Source organism: Symphodus melops, assembly GCF_947650265.1.
Source record: "Symphodus melops genome assembly, chromosome: 1".
Classification (NCBI taxonomy): domain Eukaryota; kingdom Metazoa; phylum Chordata; class Actinopteri; order Labriformes; family Labridae; genus Symphodus; species Symphodus melops.
Window position 1 is genome coordinate 28,444,552 of NC_136691.1, and position 14,098 is coordinate 28,458,649.

The 14,098-nt window shown below is 42.9% G+C and overlaps 1 protein-coding gene across 2 annotated transcripts in view; it reads right to left on the reverse strand.

Annotated features, from left to right (window-relative positions):
• Positions 1-2,152: 2,152 nt before the first annotated feature.
• The window catches only part of LOC306830249 (tripartite motif-containing protein 16-like), a 65,714-nt gene continuing 53,768 nt past the window's right edge, over positions 2,153-14,098 (reverse strand). Inside the window, exons 1-2 of one of the 2 annotated variants that reach the window (XM_079353618.1) lie at positions 4,630-4,864; positions 2,153-4,222 (exon numbers count right to left, since the gene is read on the reverse strand). In XM_079353618.1, the coding sequence (XP_079209744.1) occupies positions 2,275-4,155 (1,881 nt within the window). In that variant the 5' untranslated portion in view covers positions 4,156-4,222; positions 4,630-4,864 and the 3' untranslated portion in view covers positions 2,153-2,274. Of the gene's footprint in view, positions 4,223-4,629; positions 4,865-14,098 lie in introns of those variants that run through there. The other variant, XM_079353619.1, reaches the window with a different exon arrangement.

Consider the following 14,098-nt stretch of genomic DNA (forward strand, 5'->3'; position numbering starts at 1 on the left):
ACTTACCTGAAGGCCTGGTAGGAGTTACCTTTTCTAAGCATAAAACCAGGTCCAACCCTTTCCCATCCCATCCTTGTTCTTACTGGATATCCCGGGTGGCACCCGTTCTGATGTGATTAGAGGTCGTGAAACAAACAGCACCATCTACTGGATGAGGACAAGAAGTACAACTATATTTAAAGATTCAGTTTATTATGATGATGATAGCCGATAAATGTAGCCTCAGGAAACGTCTTTAGTTATGCTCATGCTTTGTGGAAGAAGTAGAATACAATTATAAAATATCAATGTGCATTACTTTTAGTAGTATTTTAGCTTTATTTTTGAGGGATTTAGTTTGTCATTTTGAGATAGTTGTTTTTATATAATTCTGTATTATCAGAACACCATTCGGGGTTTATTGAGGAAAGGAAATGCAAATATAATCCGTTATTGTTAAATCAATAATAAATAGGGGGAGTAAACAAACAATGCTTTTCCTCTGTCACTTTAATCCTTTTGTCTTGATCCTAGTAGTATAATTTCAGTGTATATGTACATGTGTACATATGTACAAATGTGTTTAGGAGAGGTCTATTCTTTTTATTATTACTGATTTGTTTTTGTGCTTTTTTTGTAAATTATGTAAATTAAAAATAAAGAAAACTGTTTAAAATGGCTGCTGCATTGTTGTCAGAGACAAAATTAGCCATCTATAGAGAAGGCCAGATACAAAGTGTAGACACATTATTACAGCAGGGCTCTAATGAAAGACTATTTAGATTTTTGATAAAGTATCTCTGAAATCTAAGATTTATTGTTCTGTTTTTGAATGTCAAAACAACAGAGCCTTTCAACTTTTACTTTGATCATTATTGCATTATTTGATCATTTTAAAGTTTTTTTTTTCTTACTTGTCTCAATGGGCCTCCACACCAACAAACTGCCTCTCATATTAGTTTCACATTTTCAGCTTTGTTTGACATCCTGCAATGAAGACAGGAAGAAGACACTTTGTTCAAGGCGGAGTACACCCTGGACTGGTCACCAGTCAGTCACAGGGCTGAGACATATTGTAGGCTCTAACATTCACATTCACACCTACAGCTGATTTAGAGTCAAAATTAACCTAGCATGTCTTTAGACTGTGGGAGGAGGCCAGAATACCTGGAGAGAACCTACACATAGGTAGAACAAAGAGAGGCTCTGTCTGACAGGGATCTGAACCAGCGACCGTCTCACTGTGAGGCAGGAGCACTTAACTGAACTGAACCACTGTCTAGCTCAGTCTATGAAATGACTGCTTGAAGACTGCTTGATCAGAATCTCAGCAATGAAAAAGAGGAGAATAATGATCTCATTGATTTCATACTTCAGAGTACATTTTTAATCCATTTAAGTTGAAACAACAAAATTCATTTTTCAAAAATAAATCATTCTATACATTTAATTTGAGATGTTTCTAAATCAAAAGTCTAAAGTGGTGAAAACATCAAATCTACATGAAAGACAAGGACCCGGTAATTAGCACAAAAACAATCAGTACTCATTATAAACACATTTAAAGTGAAGAAAAGTTGAAATGTTGATGCAGAGAAAACTTCTCTTCAGCTGAACTCAAATCCTCATGAGCAGTAAAGCCTCTGTGACTAAACAGAAACAGAGTTATTTAAAGAGACTCAAACATTTACAGAACAAGTGAGAGGATGTCAAAGTACCGCCCATAAAGTTTGATTGACAGGTGAACAATGTAACCACAATCAGCTCTCCGCAACAAACATGAATAATGATCAAGTGTAAGAGAAATTAAAGAGGACATATTAACCCCTTTCTTCACCTTTTCAAACAGCCCCCCTGTGCTCTAAATGAAACATAAATGCTTTGGTCCAAATATAACATGAATCAAGCAGCCAAGAAGGTTTTTGACCCTGTAGAAACCAGCTCTCTCAGAACGCTCCGTTTTGGTGTGTGTCTCTTTAAATGTAATGAGCCCCCCTTGAGTTTTCCCAGTAGACATCACTCCTCTATAGATACAATAAAAATGGAGGACCTGTACAAAAGTTTTACTTCAGACTAAAGGTGGAGTCCGTGGGTGGAGATCCCAGGGGAGGGGAGGGTATTTTCTAACTAAAATCCAACTTGTGATGTCACAAACAGAGAACATTTGAAACACTGCATGGATTTATTTCAAATGTTGTGGGTTGTTAGACACTCAGGTTGCCCACATATATGTTAAAAACTTTGTAAAAATTTATTTTTCCTAATGTCCCCTTTAAAGATTAACCGCATGTCCCTTTAAATGAATTCTGTCTGCATCAACTCAGCACTAGATCCTGGACCAATAAAAAGTCCAGCATGTAGAGGCTGAGTGAATGTGGTCTGGACTCTGTGGAGGAGAGTCATGGTTTCAGAGATGCTGTAGAAGGACAGAATACCTGCTCTGTGATCCAGGTACACTCCTACTCTGGAGGACAGAGGACCTGAGACACGAGTGCAGCAATCGTTGTACCAAAAGTTATAACTGTTGTTGTAATAATACAACATCCAAGATTTGTCGTTGAATCCAAACACACATTCAGTCCCACTTCCTGCTCTGCTGATATTCTTGTAAGCAACTGCTACATGAACTATTCCTCCTACCCACTCCACCTCCCAGTAACAACGTCCAGTCAGACTCTCTGGACTCAGGACTTGATACCGATCAGTGAATCTGTCTCTGTGCCTAAAGTGAACCTGTCGTTGACCCGTGTTTGTTGCTTTTCTGTTTCCATCAGATAATAACAGCAGTCTGTGTGCTGTGTTTGGATCCAGTGTGATGTCACATGAATACTGTAAGAAGTCATCTCTGGTCTTGGGTTCTGGTTGTGACAGTAAAACATCCACTTCAGTCACACTCAGAGAGATGTTTGTCCAGTTCTCTCTCAGGACGTCCTCTAGTTTAGCTCTGACTTCTGACACAGTTGCTGTCACCTCCTCAAAGTACCTCAGAGGACGGATGTTGATGCTGGGTGAGTGTATAGATTCAAAGAGGGGTGGCAGTGAGGGGTAGTCGTGTAGAAACTGGTTGTGGTCCTGTGTGTGTGAGAGCTTCTCCAGTTCAGCGTCTCTCCTCTTCAGATCAATGATCTCCTGCTCCAGCTTCTCCTGAAGCTCTTTGACTCGACTCACTTCAGTTTGCTGCTGGGATCGGACCTGCTGCTTCACATCAGAGCGTCTTTGATTCATTAGACGGCTCAGCTGAATGAAGATCTTCTCACTGCCCTTCACTGCTTTATCAGCAGAGACATTGATCGCCTCCACCTCCTGTTGGAGCAGCTTCACATCTTCCTCTGTGTCCTGGATCCTCTGCTGGATGTTTTGTCGACTCCCCTCCAGCTCTCTCTGCTTCTCTGTCCTCTCTGCTGCAGCTGGGACTGTGTCATGGCCTTTATGTTCCTCCACAGAGCAGAGATAACAGATAGTCTGCTGATCAGTACGACAGAACATCTTCATCACCTCATCATGACGAAAGCAGACGTTCTCCTGGAGCTTCTTGGAGGGCTCCACCAGCTTGTGTTTCTTCAGTGGAGCCACTTCAAAATGAGGCTGCAGGTGTTTCTCACAGTAAGAAGCCAGACATTGTAGACAGGACTTACAGGCTTGCAGTTTTCTCTCGGTGCAGAAATCACAGGCCACATCTTCAGGTCCAGCATAGCAGTGATCAGCAGGAGCAGCTTGGAGTCCAGTCTTCTTCAGCTCCTCCACTAAAACTGCTAACATGGTGTTTTTCAACAGGACAGGCTTTGCTGGGAGGGTCTGAAAACACTGAGGACAGCTGTAGATTTTCTTCTCCTCCTCTTTGTCCCAGTGGGTCTTAATACAGTTCATACAGTAACTATGTCCACAGGGAACAGTCACCGGATCCTTCAATAGGTCCCGACAGATCGAACAAGAGAAGGTTTCCTTGTCCAGCTGAACTCCTTTCTGTGCCATTTCTCCTCTCACTGACAACAAGTGTCTGAGTTTCACTTCCTGAGAACTGAAACTTAAGCTGTGAAGGGGAGGGAACCTGAAAATACTCAGAGTGGAGCTGGCTGTTTGAGAGCAGGAGAGGGAGGGGTTATCAAGCTCTGCTCTAAACCAGGATGACAAGCAGCACTGTGATTGTTTAACTTTGTATCTTAATTCCTCATACATGTAATGATCTTGTTTGCATTCTTCTTATTGCAGGACATCAATAACAAAATAGCTCGATGTTACACCCCTGAAAAGGATAGAAATAACCATGAGAGTGATTCTGTTGTTTTCTCATCAAAAGCATTTCAGTGTTTACAAAAATATCACACTGTACAAAAACACACATATACACAATTTCTTATGTCTTAAAATGAATAAAGGTGGAGGTAGGAAGTACACGTTTTTTCACCAACAATGAGTAACAGTACTTTTACTGCAATGATCATTTTCTCAAGTTTTTTTTCATCAAACATAAAACTATTAAACTCTTATCGAGCTCATAAACGTGCATGAGTTAAAATACACAAGACTGTAAAACATCTTTCAAACATACTTTGAGCTCACTGAAACATCAAAACTACAGCGTCATGAAGCTCTCTACATGTTAGTAGGTTATTTCAGACATGTTAGCTGTGTTTATGATCATAAACATACCTGAAAAGGAGAGAAAAAATCACGAGTGATTCAGCTATGTTTCCTCATCAGAGCTTTTAGTAGAATGAGGAAAACATTCCATGTTGGTGCAGACAAAAGCAATCGATCCCAGATAGAAAACTCAGTAGATCACAGATAAACGTCACTAAATCTTCATGTCAGCAACAAAGAAACAAGTAAATCAGGTCGATTAAACATTTTTGAATTTTTAACCTTTTATTTTAACATTTGACTGATTTAAGTATTTTAAATATTTTACACTTTTAATCATTCTCATTGTGACTTCTTGTGACTATTCAATGTTTTAATCCACAATCGACTTTTTAACCCTGTAACAGATGATGAACTCAGTGTTTTCTTCAAAAGTTTTAGGGCATTACTGTTTAACTCGTCACATTGGCATGTGCTCTTATTAAACTGTCAGTAGCAGTAGTAAAGTAAAGTCAGTTTTGTCATCAGAGGAAATGTTTTTAGACACATCACTTTAGTTAGAGCGTCAGAGTGGTCCAGTCAAATCTCTCCTCTGAAAAGTATTTTATTTGTTAGGATCCCCATTAACTGCAAGCTCTGATTTTTTCCAAGAAGAGGAGCAGCACTGTGAATGTTTAGCTTTGTTTCCACACACATGTAATGGTCTTGTTTGTGTTACCAGCACCAGACCGAGGGGAAATCTGGACAGGCAGAAAATGTCACCCAGGCTGGAAAGCAGTGTGCAGCTTGAATCAAATCTGTGGACACACTTAAATGTCCCATGACGTCAACTTTTTTTGTCAGAACTTGTGCCATGTGCTGGATTATTAGGCCTTGCTGGGGAATACACAGTGGCATAATTGCACCATCTACTGGGTAAATTGGATATTATCATTTGAACATGTGTAAATGAGAATAGCTCATAAAGTATTACAAAGAATAGGGATGTGTCTGTTTAAAGAAAAAGTTAATATGTAGCATATTCAACATTACATTTCCCTTCTTCTGTCACACTGAACCTAATGCACAATTCTTAATACACTGGAGCAGAAGGTAAGTCCATTTATTCAAAAAACAGGTTAAGCACATAGAATCCAAAAACAGGCAAAGGTATCCAAAAAGTTGCAGACTAAAGATAGATAGATAGATAGATAGATAGATAGATAGATAGATAGATAGATAGATAGATAGATAGATAGATAGATAGATAGATAGATAGATAGATAGATAGATAGATAGATAGATAGATAGATAGATAGATAGATAGATAGATAGATAGATAGATAGATAGATAGATAGATAGATAGATAGATAGATAGATAGATAGATAGATAGATAGATAGATAGATAGATAGATAGATAGATAGATAGACCGGTTCTGCAGCGATACATTGTCGCGCTTATTTGGCTTCATCTCGGAGCTTGGGAAGGGTAAGGGGGAGGGCATGTTACAGGTAGGATGCAGGGGAGGGGAGGCATAAAAAACACTACTTCCATGCTGTGCCTCTAGAGGGAGGCACAGATTGAATGCAGGGAAAAAACATTGCCCTTGACACATACATACAGTAGCACATTGTGTAAGGGTGGAAGACGGTGTGTGCCAGGAGAAATATGTTTGTGTGTGCGTGTGTGCCTGGCTTCTCCGGGCTCGCTCAGGTCAGAATGTTCTCACTCGCGATAACCGGCGAAGAACACTACGTGTGTAACACTCACCCCTTAAGGGTTGTATTCACTCACACAAGGGATTCAGGGAAGGATTAACTTAAATCAGAAAACTTGTCGTTAAAGTAACTAAACCCACAATTAAACCATTTGTCCAATCTCAGTTCAATTTAATTACTGTCGGGATTATCCCATCTGTCATGCGACTGATCATTAACACAACAAAACAATTAATAACGCCCCAAATAATCACTTCAACAATACCACAAAACGAAAAACCACTTAAAGCAAACAAAAGTTCATATTTTACGGTCTCTTAGTCTCCGTTTATCCAAAAATAAATCCTCCGTCGGTGCGGCCGTATGCGCATCCCAAACGTTTCATCATCAAAAATAAGCGACGTAATCCAAAATAAATAAATAATCCAAACAAGGTTATTCCCACACAAAAAAGGAAACAAAAAAAACCGATCTCACCCGGATCCTTGGAGAGCAAATGTCCCGTTCCCTGGCATCGCCAAACTTTTCCTCGTCAACGAGCCGCGTGTCCAGGAATGAATGAATGAAAGTTGAAATTCCTTATCGTCTCGATTGTTGCTTTGTTCCTTTCATATTCCGCCGTTTATTTTTTCTAAACACTTTATATCCCAACAGCATATGAAATTTAAGTTGTCAGCTGCAGAAAAACTTTTTCCTGGCACTGAACTCTCTTTCCTTTTTTTTCACCTGTTCCCTGGTCCCTCTCTCGTTCTTTTCCCCCTCCCCTTTATCACCTCCCTCCTCCTTTTTCCTACAGGTTAATTGATGCCCCTACACCATTTCTTTCACTACAATGGAATAATATTTATTTTATATGTTTCAATTGAATTTCCTTTCCTTCCTCATTTTGAAACATTCATTCTTTTTGTGGCTCTGTCACAGACCCCCCCCCCCCTAGCCGTAGGTACCGGAGGCTGAACCCCAAAATAGGGTTTCAGATTGACCACATTTACTGTGTCTGATCTTTTATTTTGGTCATTCCATTGTACTTTGTAGTTTAGGGGACCTAATTTCCTTATCACTGTAGCTGGACCTGACCACTTAGGTGCTAGCTTGGATGAGAAACTGTCTGATGCTTTTGAAAGTGGGTGAGTACGAATCCAAACTGGATCTCCCGGTAGGAGTTGTGCACCTCTCCTCCGGGTATTATAATATCTAGCTTGTCTGGCTTGACAGATACCCACTTTCCTTTTCACTTGTTCAGCCATTTGTTTTTGTCTCTCTAAAAGTTTATACGGAGATTGCTGAGGTGAAGGTGGCAAACTAATCATTCGTTCAAGGGGACCTTTGAGGGTTCTTCCGAGGGCCAGTTCTGCTGGGGCTCGACCAGTGGTTTCATGCTGTGCAGCATTGATGGCAAACCGGAACTCTCTGATCCACTGATCCCAATTTTTGTGTTGGTCTCCGACATATGAGGCAATCATGGTCTTAATTGTGCGATTGGACCGTTCTGTGAGATTGGCTTGAGGGTGGTAACTTGTGGTGAACTTCTGGGCTACCCCCAGATCTTACAGAGATTAGCCAGCTCATGGCCAGTGAACTGAGGTCCTCTATCCGACACCAACTCCTCTGGTACTCCAAAGCATGTAAAGATTTCCTCCTTCAAGATGGTTGTGACGCGATGAGCCTTGCTGTCTTTCAGGGGGAACACTTCTACCCATTTTGTAAAATAGTCCACAATTACCAGAAGGAACCGATTGCCTTTTTTACTTCGAGGAAAAGGACCCATCAAGTCCATTCCTAGCTTTTCCCAGGCTCCTTCAACTTTGGTGGACTGCCTGAAACCCGCTGGCTTTTGGTTGTCTGCTTTATATGTTTGGCACGTGAGGCAAACTTTGACATGATTCCACACATCCTTTCGAACGGACGACCACCAGGCAACCTCCAGAATCCGCAAGAGGGTCTTCAGCCTGCCAAGGTGCCCACTTAGCGCATGATTATGAAAATATTCAAGGAAGCAAGGAACCATAGTTATTGGTACCACCAACTGGTATTTGTCCCCTCCATCTTTCACTGGGGTCTTCCGGTATAGTAATCCTTGTAACATTGTGAAGTACACCCTCCCTGGCCTATCCGGCTTTGCCATCTCCTTTTCCATGTCCCCTACCTCAGGATCCTTTGCCTGTGCCTCCCTTATTTCTGCCAAAGAGATTGGAAGATCGGTGATGGACCTGGAGGTGTTCAGGGCGACATAAGCTGCAGGTGGATTGTTAGGGGATACTGCTCTGGATAGTGCATCTGGCACAATGTTTTGAAGACCCTTTCTGTAACAGACCCTAAACTGAAACTGCTGGAGTCGCAATGTCCAGCGGGTCAAGCGGGAAGAGGTTTTTGGGCAATTAAAGGCCCAAGTCAAGGCGGCATGATCTGTGTATACCGTGAACTCTGTTCCTTCAAGATAGTGTCGCCACTTTTCGACTGCCCATACCACTGCAAGACACTCCTTTTCTGATGTGGAGTAATTGCACTCAGCCGCTCTCAGCCCCCGGGAAGCATAGGCGATCACTTTTTCCTCCCCCTTAGTTGTTTGTACTAACACTGCTCCTAAGCCTACATCACTAGCATCGGTGTGTACCTCAAAAGGCAGGGATGGGTTTGGTTGTGTTAGAATAGGAGCAGTGACCATTTCCTGTTTTAACTGCTCACAGCTTTTCTGACATTCTTCGCTCCAGATCCACTCCACATTCTTCCTCGTGAGACGATGCAGGGGAGCTGCAATGTCTGCAAAATGAGAAATGAATTTGTGATACCACCCCACAAGTCCCAGAAACCGCTGCAGTGTTTTTACATTCGTTGGTATAGGATAGGATGTCACTGCAATGGTTTTTTCAGGATTCACTTGAACCCCCTTCTCAGAAACCACATGCCCGAGGAACTTTAATTCTTTGCAGAAGAGTTTGCATTTCTTCAGATTGATTGTCAAGTTGGCCTTGTGAAGTTTCTCCATCACAGCATTCAAATCCTTCAGATGCTGTTCCGGCGTGGGAGAGAAGATTATTACATCATCGATGTAAACAAAACAGATTTTCCCCCTCAGTTTTCCCAACACCTTCTCCATCAATCTCTGGAATGTGGCACCAGCGTTCTTTAGCCCGAATGGCATGCACTTAAACTGATAGAGACCCACTGGGGTTATCACAGCTGTCTTAGCTTTGCTCTCCTCGGTCATTGCTACTTGCCAGTACCCCGACTTTAAGTCAAGAGTACTGAAGATTGTTGCTCCGTGCAGTGACTCGAGCAAGTCATGCATCCTGCTTGGTTTTTGCATTCAGAGGCTGAAAATCGACACAAAACCTCGGAGAGTTGTCAGCCCAGGCTGATTGCGACGGCTCGATGATGCCATCTTTAAGCATCTGCTCTACCTGATCCACAATAATCTTACGCTTAAGTGGTGACCCCCGGTAAGCTTTGCACCGAACAGGAAGTTCATCAGTGGTGAAGATTTTATGTTCTTCGACCATGGTCTTCCCCAACTTGCCTGAGCAAACTTTTGGCCAGGACCTTAAGAGTTCTCTAACCATTGGCGGATGGTCTGCAAAATCTATACCAGGTTCTTCTTGCATGACACTAATTTCCCCTGGTGGAAGTGCCATGATGAGACTGACACTGGGGCGGGACGCCAGAGTCTCTGACTGTTGGGTCAGGAATGGGTGAAAAGTATAGCCCCTTGGTCCTTTCACTCCATACGTTCGATCTCCCATATTAATTATGGTTGAGGTCTTACTGAGAAAATCTAATCCTAAAATAATCGGAAATGCCAGATTATCATCAGAAATGATATATGTGTCCAATGACCACATCATTTCATGCCAGCCATAGAGTAATGACACCTTTCCCAAAGCTCCATGGCAGGTTTTACCATCAGCCAGAGCAAAACTTTGGTTCTCACTTGGCTTCATCTGTTCCCCTTCCCTTGCCACTTTCAACCACTGACTATGCTGTAAGAGGGAATAGGTACAGGCCGTATCCAAAACAGCACTACAATGCATCCCTCTTATCTCTATTGGGACATGTAAGAGAGATGATGGTTTTTTACCCCTCTGCACTATGGTCACTACATCAGCAGGTTTTTTCGAGGTCCACTTTTCTTGTGGTTTCTTTGTAATTTTTCCTTTTGCCTTCTGTTGATCAACTTTGCTCCAATATTCTTTTGCTGCTGCACAGTCTTTTTCCACTAAAGTTCCTATGGACACCAGTTGCTCAACAGTAGTGACAGTACCTCTAAGGCAGCCCGCTATTCTAGGATTGCAGTTGTTGAGTATTTTCCTGACCAACTCGGACTCTGAGATCTCAGGCTTCCACCTCAAACACAGAGCCCGATAATCATACGCAAAATCTCTCACACATTGGTCCGGTAATTGCACCATATCTCTCAGTTTCTCTTCTACTTCAGTCAAATAATCGGGAGGCAAAAAAGCTGCATGGAAGGCTTCTTTGAAATCTCTCCAATTGTGAATTTTGGCTACACTCCACCAACTATGGGCTGGTCCTTTAAGAACACTGGATAAGGCTCCCACCAGTTCTGCATCATTTAAAGGCCGTACCGCCAAAAAAGTTTCACAGTGATCCACGAAGTTCAGAACATCTCCTACCTCTCTGGATCCACTGAAAGAAGGAAATTCCATTTGTACTGCAGGTTTTGAATAAACCTGTCTGTTTTAATGCATGGAAGGGTTTATCCCAGCAGAAGGAGTAGAAGTCATTGTTTGCAACTCAAGCTCAGCGTCCATTGACCTTACTTGGATCTGGTTCCCAGCAGAGAGAGTCGCTTGAGCTGCCCTTGGCTCGGCAGCCAGAAGAAATGGATTTTGTGTTTCCCCAAAAGCGGTGCTTGATGGTGTAACAGAGGGTACGCCTGACTGCTGAATGGCTGCATTGGAGGACACTGGATTATGACTGCTAGCAGCAGGTGGATTTTGGGACGGGGTAAAACGACTATGACCCTGGGAAAAACTAGGCCCAGAACCATATAAAGATCTTGGAGCAGATGTAAGATTGGCCCGCTTCAGTCGATCCAATTCTGTCTTCCACTTCTCATCACGTCGTTGTAAGCATCCCACTAGCTGTTCTTCAAAATCCTTAAGAGTTATGAGCAGTCCATGTTCCACTGCTTGAACATTTTGATCTATATAATTTCTAATATTTTCCTCTCTATTTAAGGCACTACTGACGGAATCTCTAAAATCAGCTTCCAAGGACTTTACCTTTTCAATCACTGTTCCCAATTCTGTACTCATAGCCGTAAGAGCTGGGAGAGCACAGTAAGAGGAAACATCACCCTCTAACTCCCTGTCTTCGTGCTCTTCTGCATCTGATAAATAGAGAGAGCTAATTAGTGATGTTACTTCACCCACAGGATTTCTTCTGGTTACCCATCTATCCCTAGTGTTATTAATTTGCTGTTCCCTAACCTCATGTACAGATGTAGGAGTGGAAACTCTGGTTTCAGTATCAACATTAAAGGTCAGATAGATAGATAGATAGATAGATAGATAGATAGATAGATAGATAGATAGATAGATAGATAGATAGATAGATAGATAGATAGATAGATAGATAGATAGATAGATAGATAGATAGATAGATAGATAGATAGATAGATAGATAGATAGATAGATAGATAGATAGATAGATAGATAGATACTTTATTGATCCCGAGGGAAATTCAAGGCATTCAGTAGCAGTATACAGACAGGCAGGACACAAGACATTAGTTACAATACACACCCGCTGTCCCCCCCCCCCCCCCCCCCCCCTCTGTATACAATAATCCCCCAAACAAGATTTAGCAGCCCCTATGTGACTAAGAATAAACATAATTATATGTTAAACCTGTGCAGTTAGCATTAGCAATTAGACTTAAAACTTATATAGCATAATGTATAACCTGTGAGGAGAGAAAAACATGTGCTGGTTAAAAGAGACCTGTAAACAGTTAAGGAACCTTAGAAACAAAGTGCTGACCTTCTAGAAACTAGTTACATGTGCATGTACAGAGGTGTTGGAGGTAGTGCCAGAGGTGTGAGTACAGTCGTTAAACAGTCAATGCAGGAATGTAAATTGGCTCACCAACTTAAAGGAGCAGTGATTTGCATTAAGTGTCCTAGACAATAACCTGAAACCAGGAGTGCTTAGGGTGATTATCATTGAGTACCCAACTATTGGGGAGCAGATTAGCATTAAGTGTTGAAGACAATAGAGTGAAACTTGACCTAATTAGGGTGATCGTGTCAACCATTACAGATGTAGCATAACACAACAGTAGGATGAAACCAGACATGATTAGGGTGATTATCTTTAAAGTGACCAGTGCTCAGTAAAGTGACTATCAATATGCATTACAGTGTCCAAATTGGGGGCTGACTCTGAGGTCAGCAGTGCAGATGAGGAATGAGAAAAAAGTGAAAAAAGAGTCCAGGGATCACCGTGCGCTTCTTCCCTGCCGTGACAGTGAAGTGTTGTACAATCTGATGGCCAGGGGGACAAAAGTGTTCTTGAGTCTGTCCGTAGAGCACGACTGTGACAGCAGTCTTTCGCTGAACATGCTCCTCTGCCCGGTGAAGGTGCTGTGCAGAGGGTGGTGTGTGTTGTCCATGATGGAGAGCATTTTGTCCAGAGACCTCCTCTCTACCACTGTCACCAGTGAGTCCAGCTCTGTGCCCACCACAGAGCCGGCCCTCCTCACCAGTCTGTCCAGGCGTGATGCGTCCCTCTTCTTGCAGCTTCCTCCCCAGCACACCACGGCGTAGAAGAGGACACTGGATACCACAGATTGGTAGAACATCTGCAGCAGCTTTTTGCAGATGTTGAAGGACCCCAGCCTTCTCAGGAAGTACAGACGGCTCTGTCCCTCCCTGCAGGTAGTGTCCATGTTAGGCGACCAGTCCAGCTTGTCATCCAGCTGCAGCCCCAGGTACCCGTAGGTCCTGACCACCTCCACGTCGACCCCGCCGATGGAAACCGGTTCTAGATGTGGTTTGTTCCTTCGGAAGTCCACCACCATCTCCTTGGTCTTGGAGGTGTTTAGCTGCAGATGGTTGTCACTGCACCACGTCACAAAGTCCTCGATCAGGCTCCTGTACTCATCCTCCTGTCCATCCCTGACACAAGCAACTATCGCAGTGTCGTCCGAGTATTTCTGCATGTGGCAGAGCTCAGAGTTATACTGGGAGTCCGAGGTGTACAGGGTGAACAGGACGGGGGAGAGCACAGTCCCCTGTGGTGCACCGGTGCTGCTGACCACAGTGTCAGATGTGCAGTCCTTCAGTCTGACGTACTGTGGTCTCTCTGTGAGGTAGTCAGTGATCCACCTCACCAGGTGCGAGTCCACCCTCATCTCGGTCAGCTTGTCTCTCAGTAGGAGGGGATGGATGGTGTCGAAAGCGCTTGAGAAATCAAAGAACATGATTCTCATCACGCTGCTCCCTTTCTCCAGATGAGAGTAAGCCCTGTGTAGAAGATAGAGGATGGCATCGTCCACGCCCACCTTTGCCTGGTATGCAAACTGCAGTGGATCCTTTGCGTGTTGTACCTGGAGGGCTAAGCTCGCTTAGCCGCGAGCTTAGCCCTTACCAGAGCCCCGGCTCTACAGCCTCTATACCGCCGCCTCAGCTCCTCTGGTATTGGGTGAACGATGCCGGCTTGTCCCGCTGACCGGAGCGAGAGCAGCGTTTCCCTTGAATAAGAAAGTTTTCCGCTGCTATTTCCATGAAGGCACGAAAAAGTATCCATAGGATACATAAAGTTATACACTGAAGGTGTACTATAAAAACTATATAGTATAGTACTATAAAAACTAT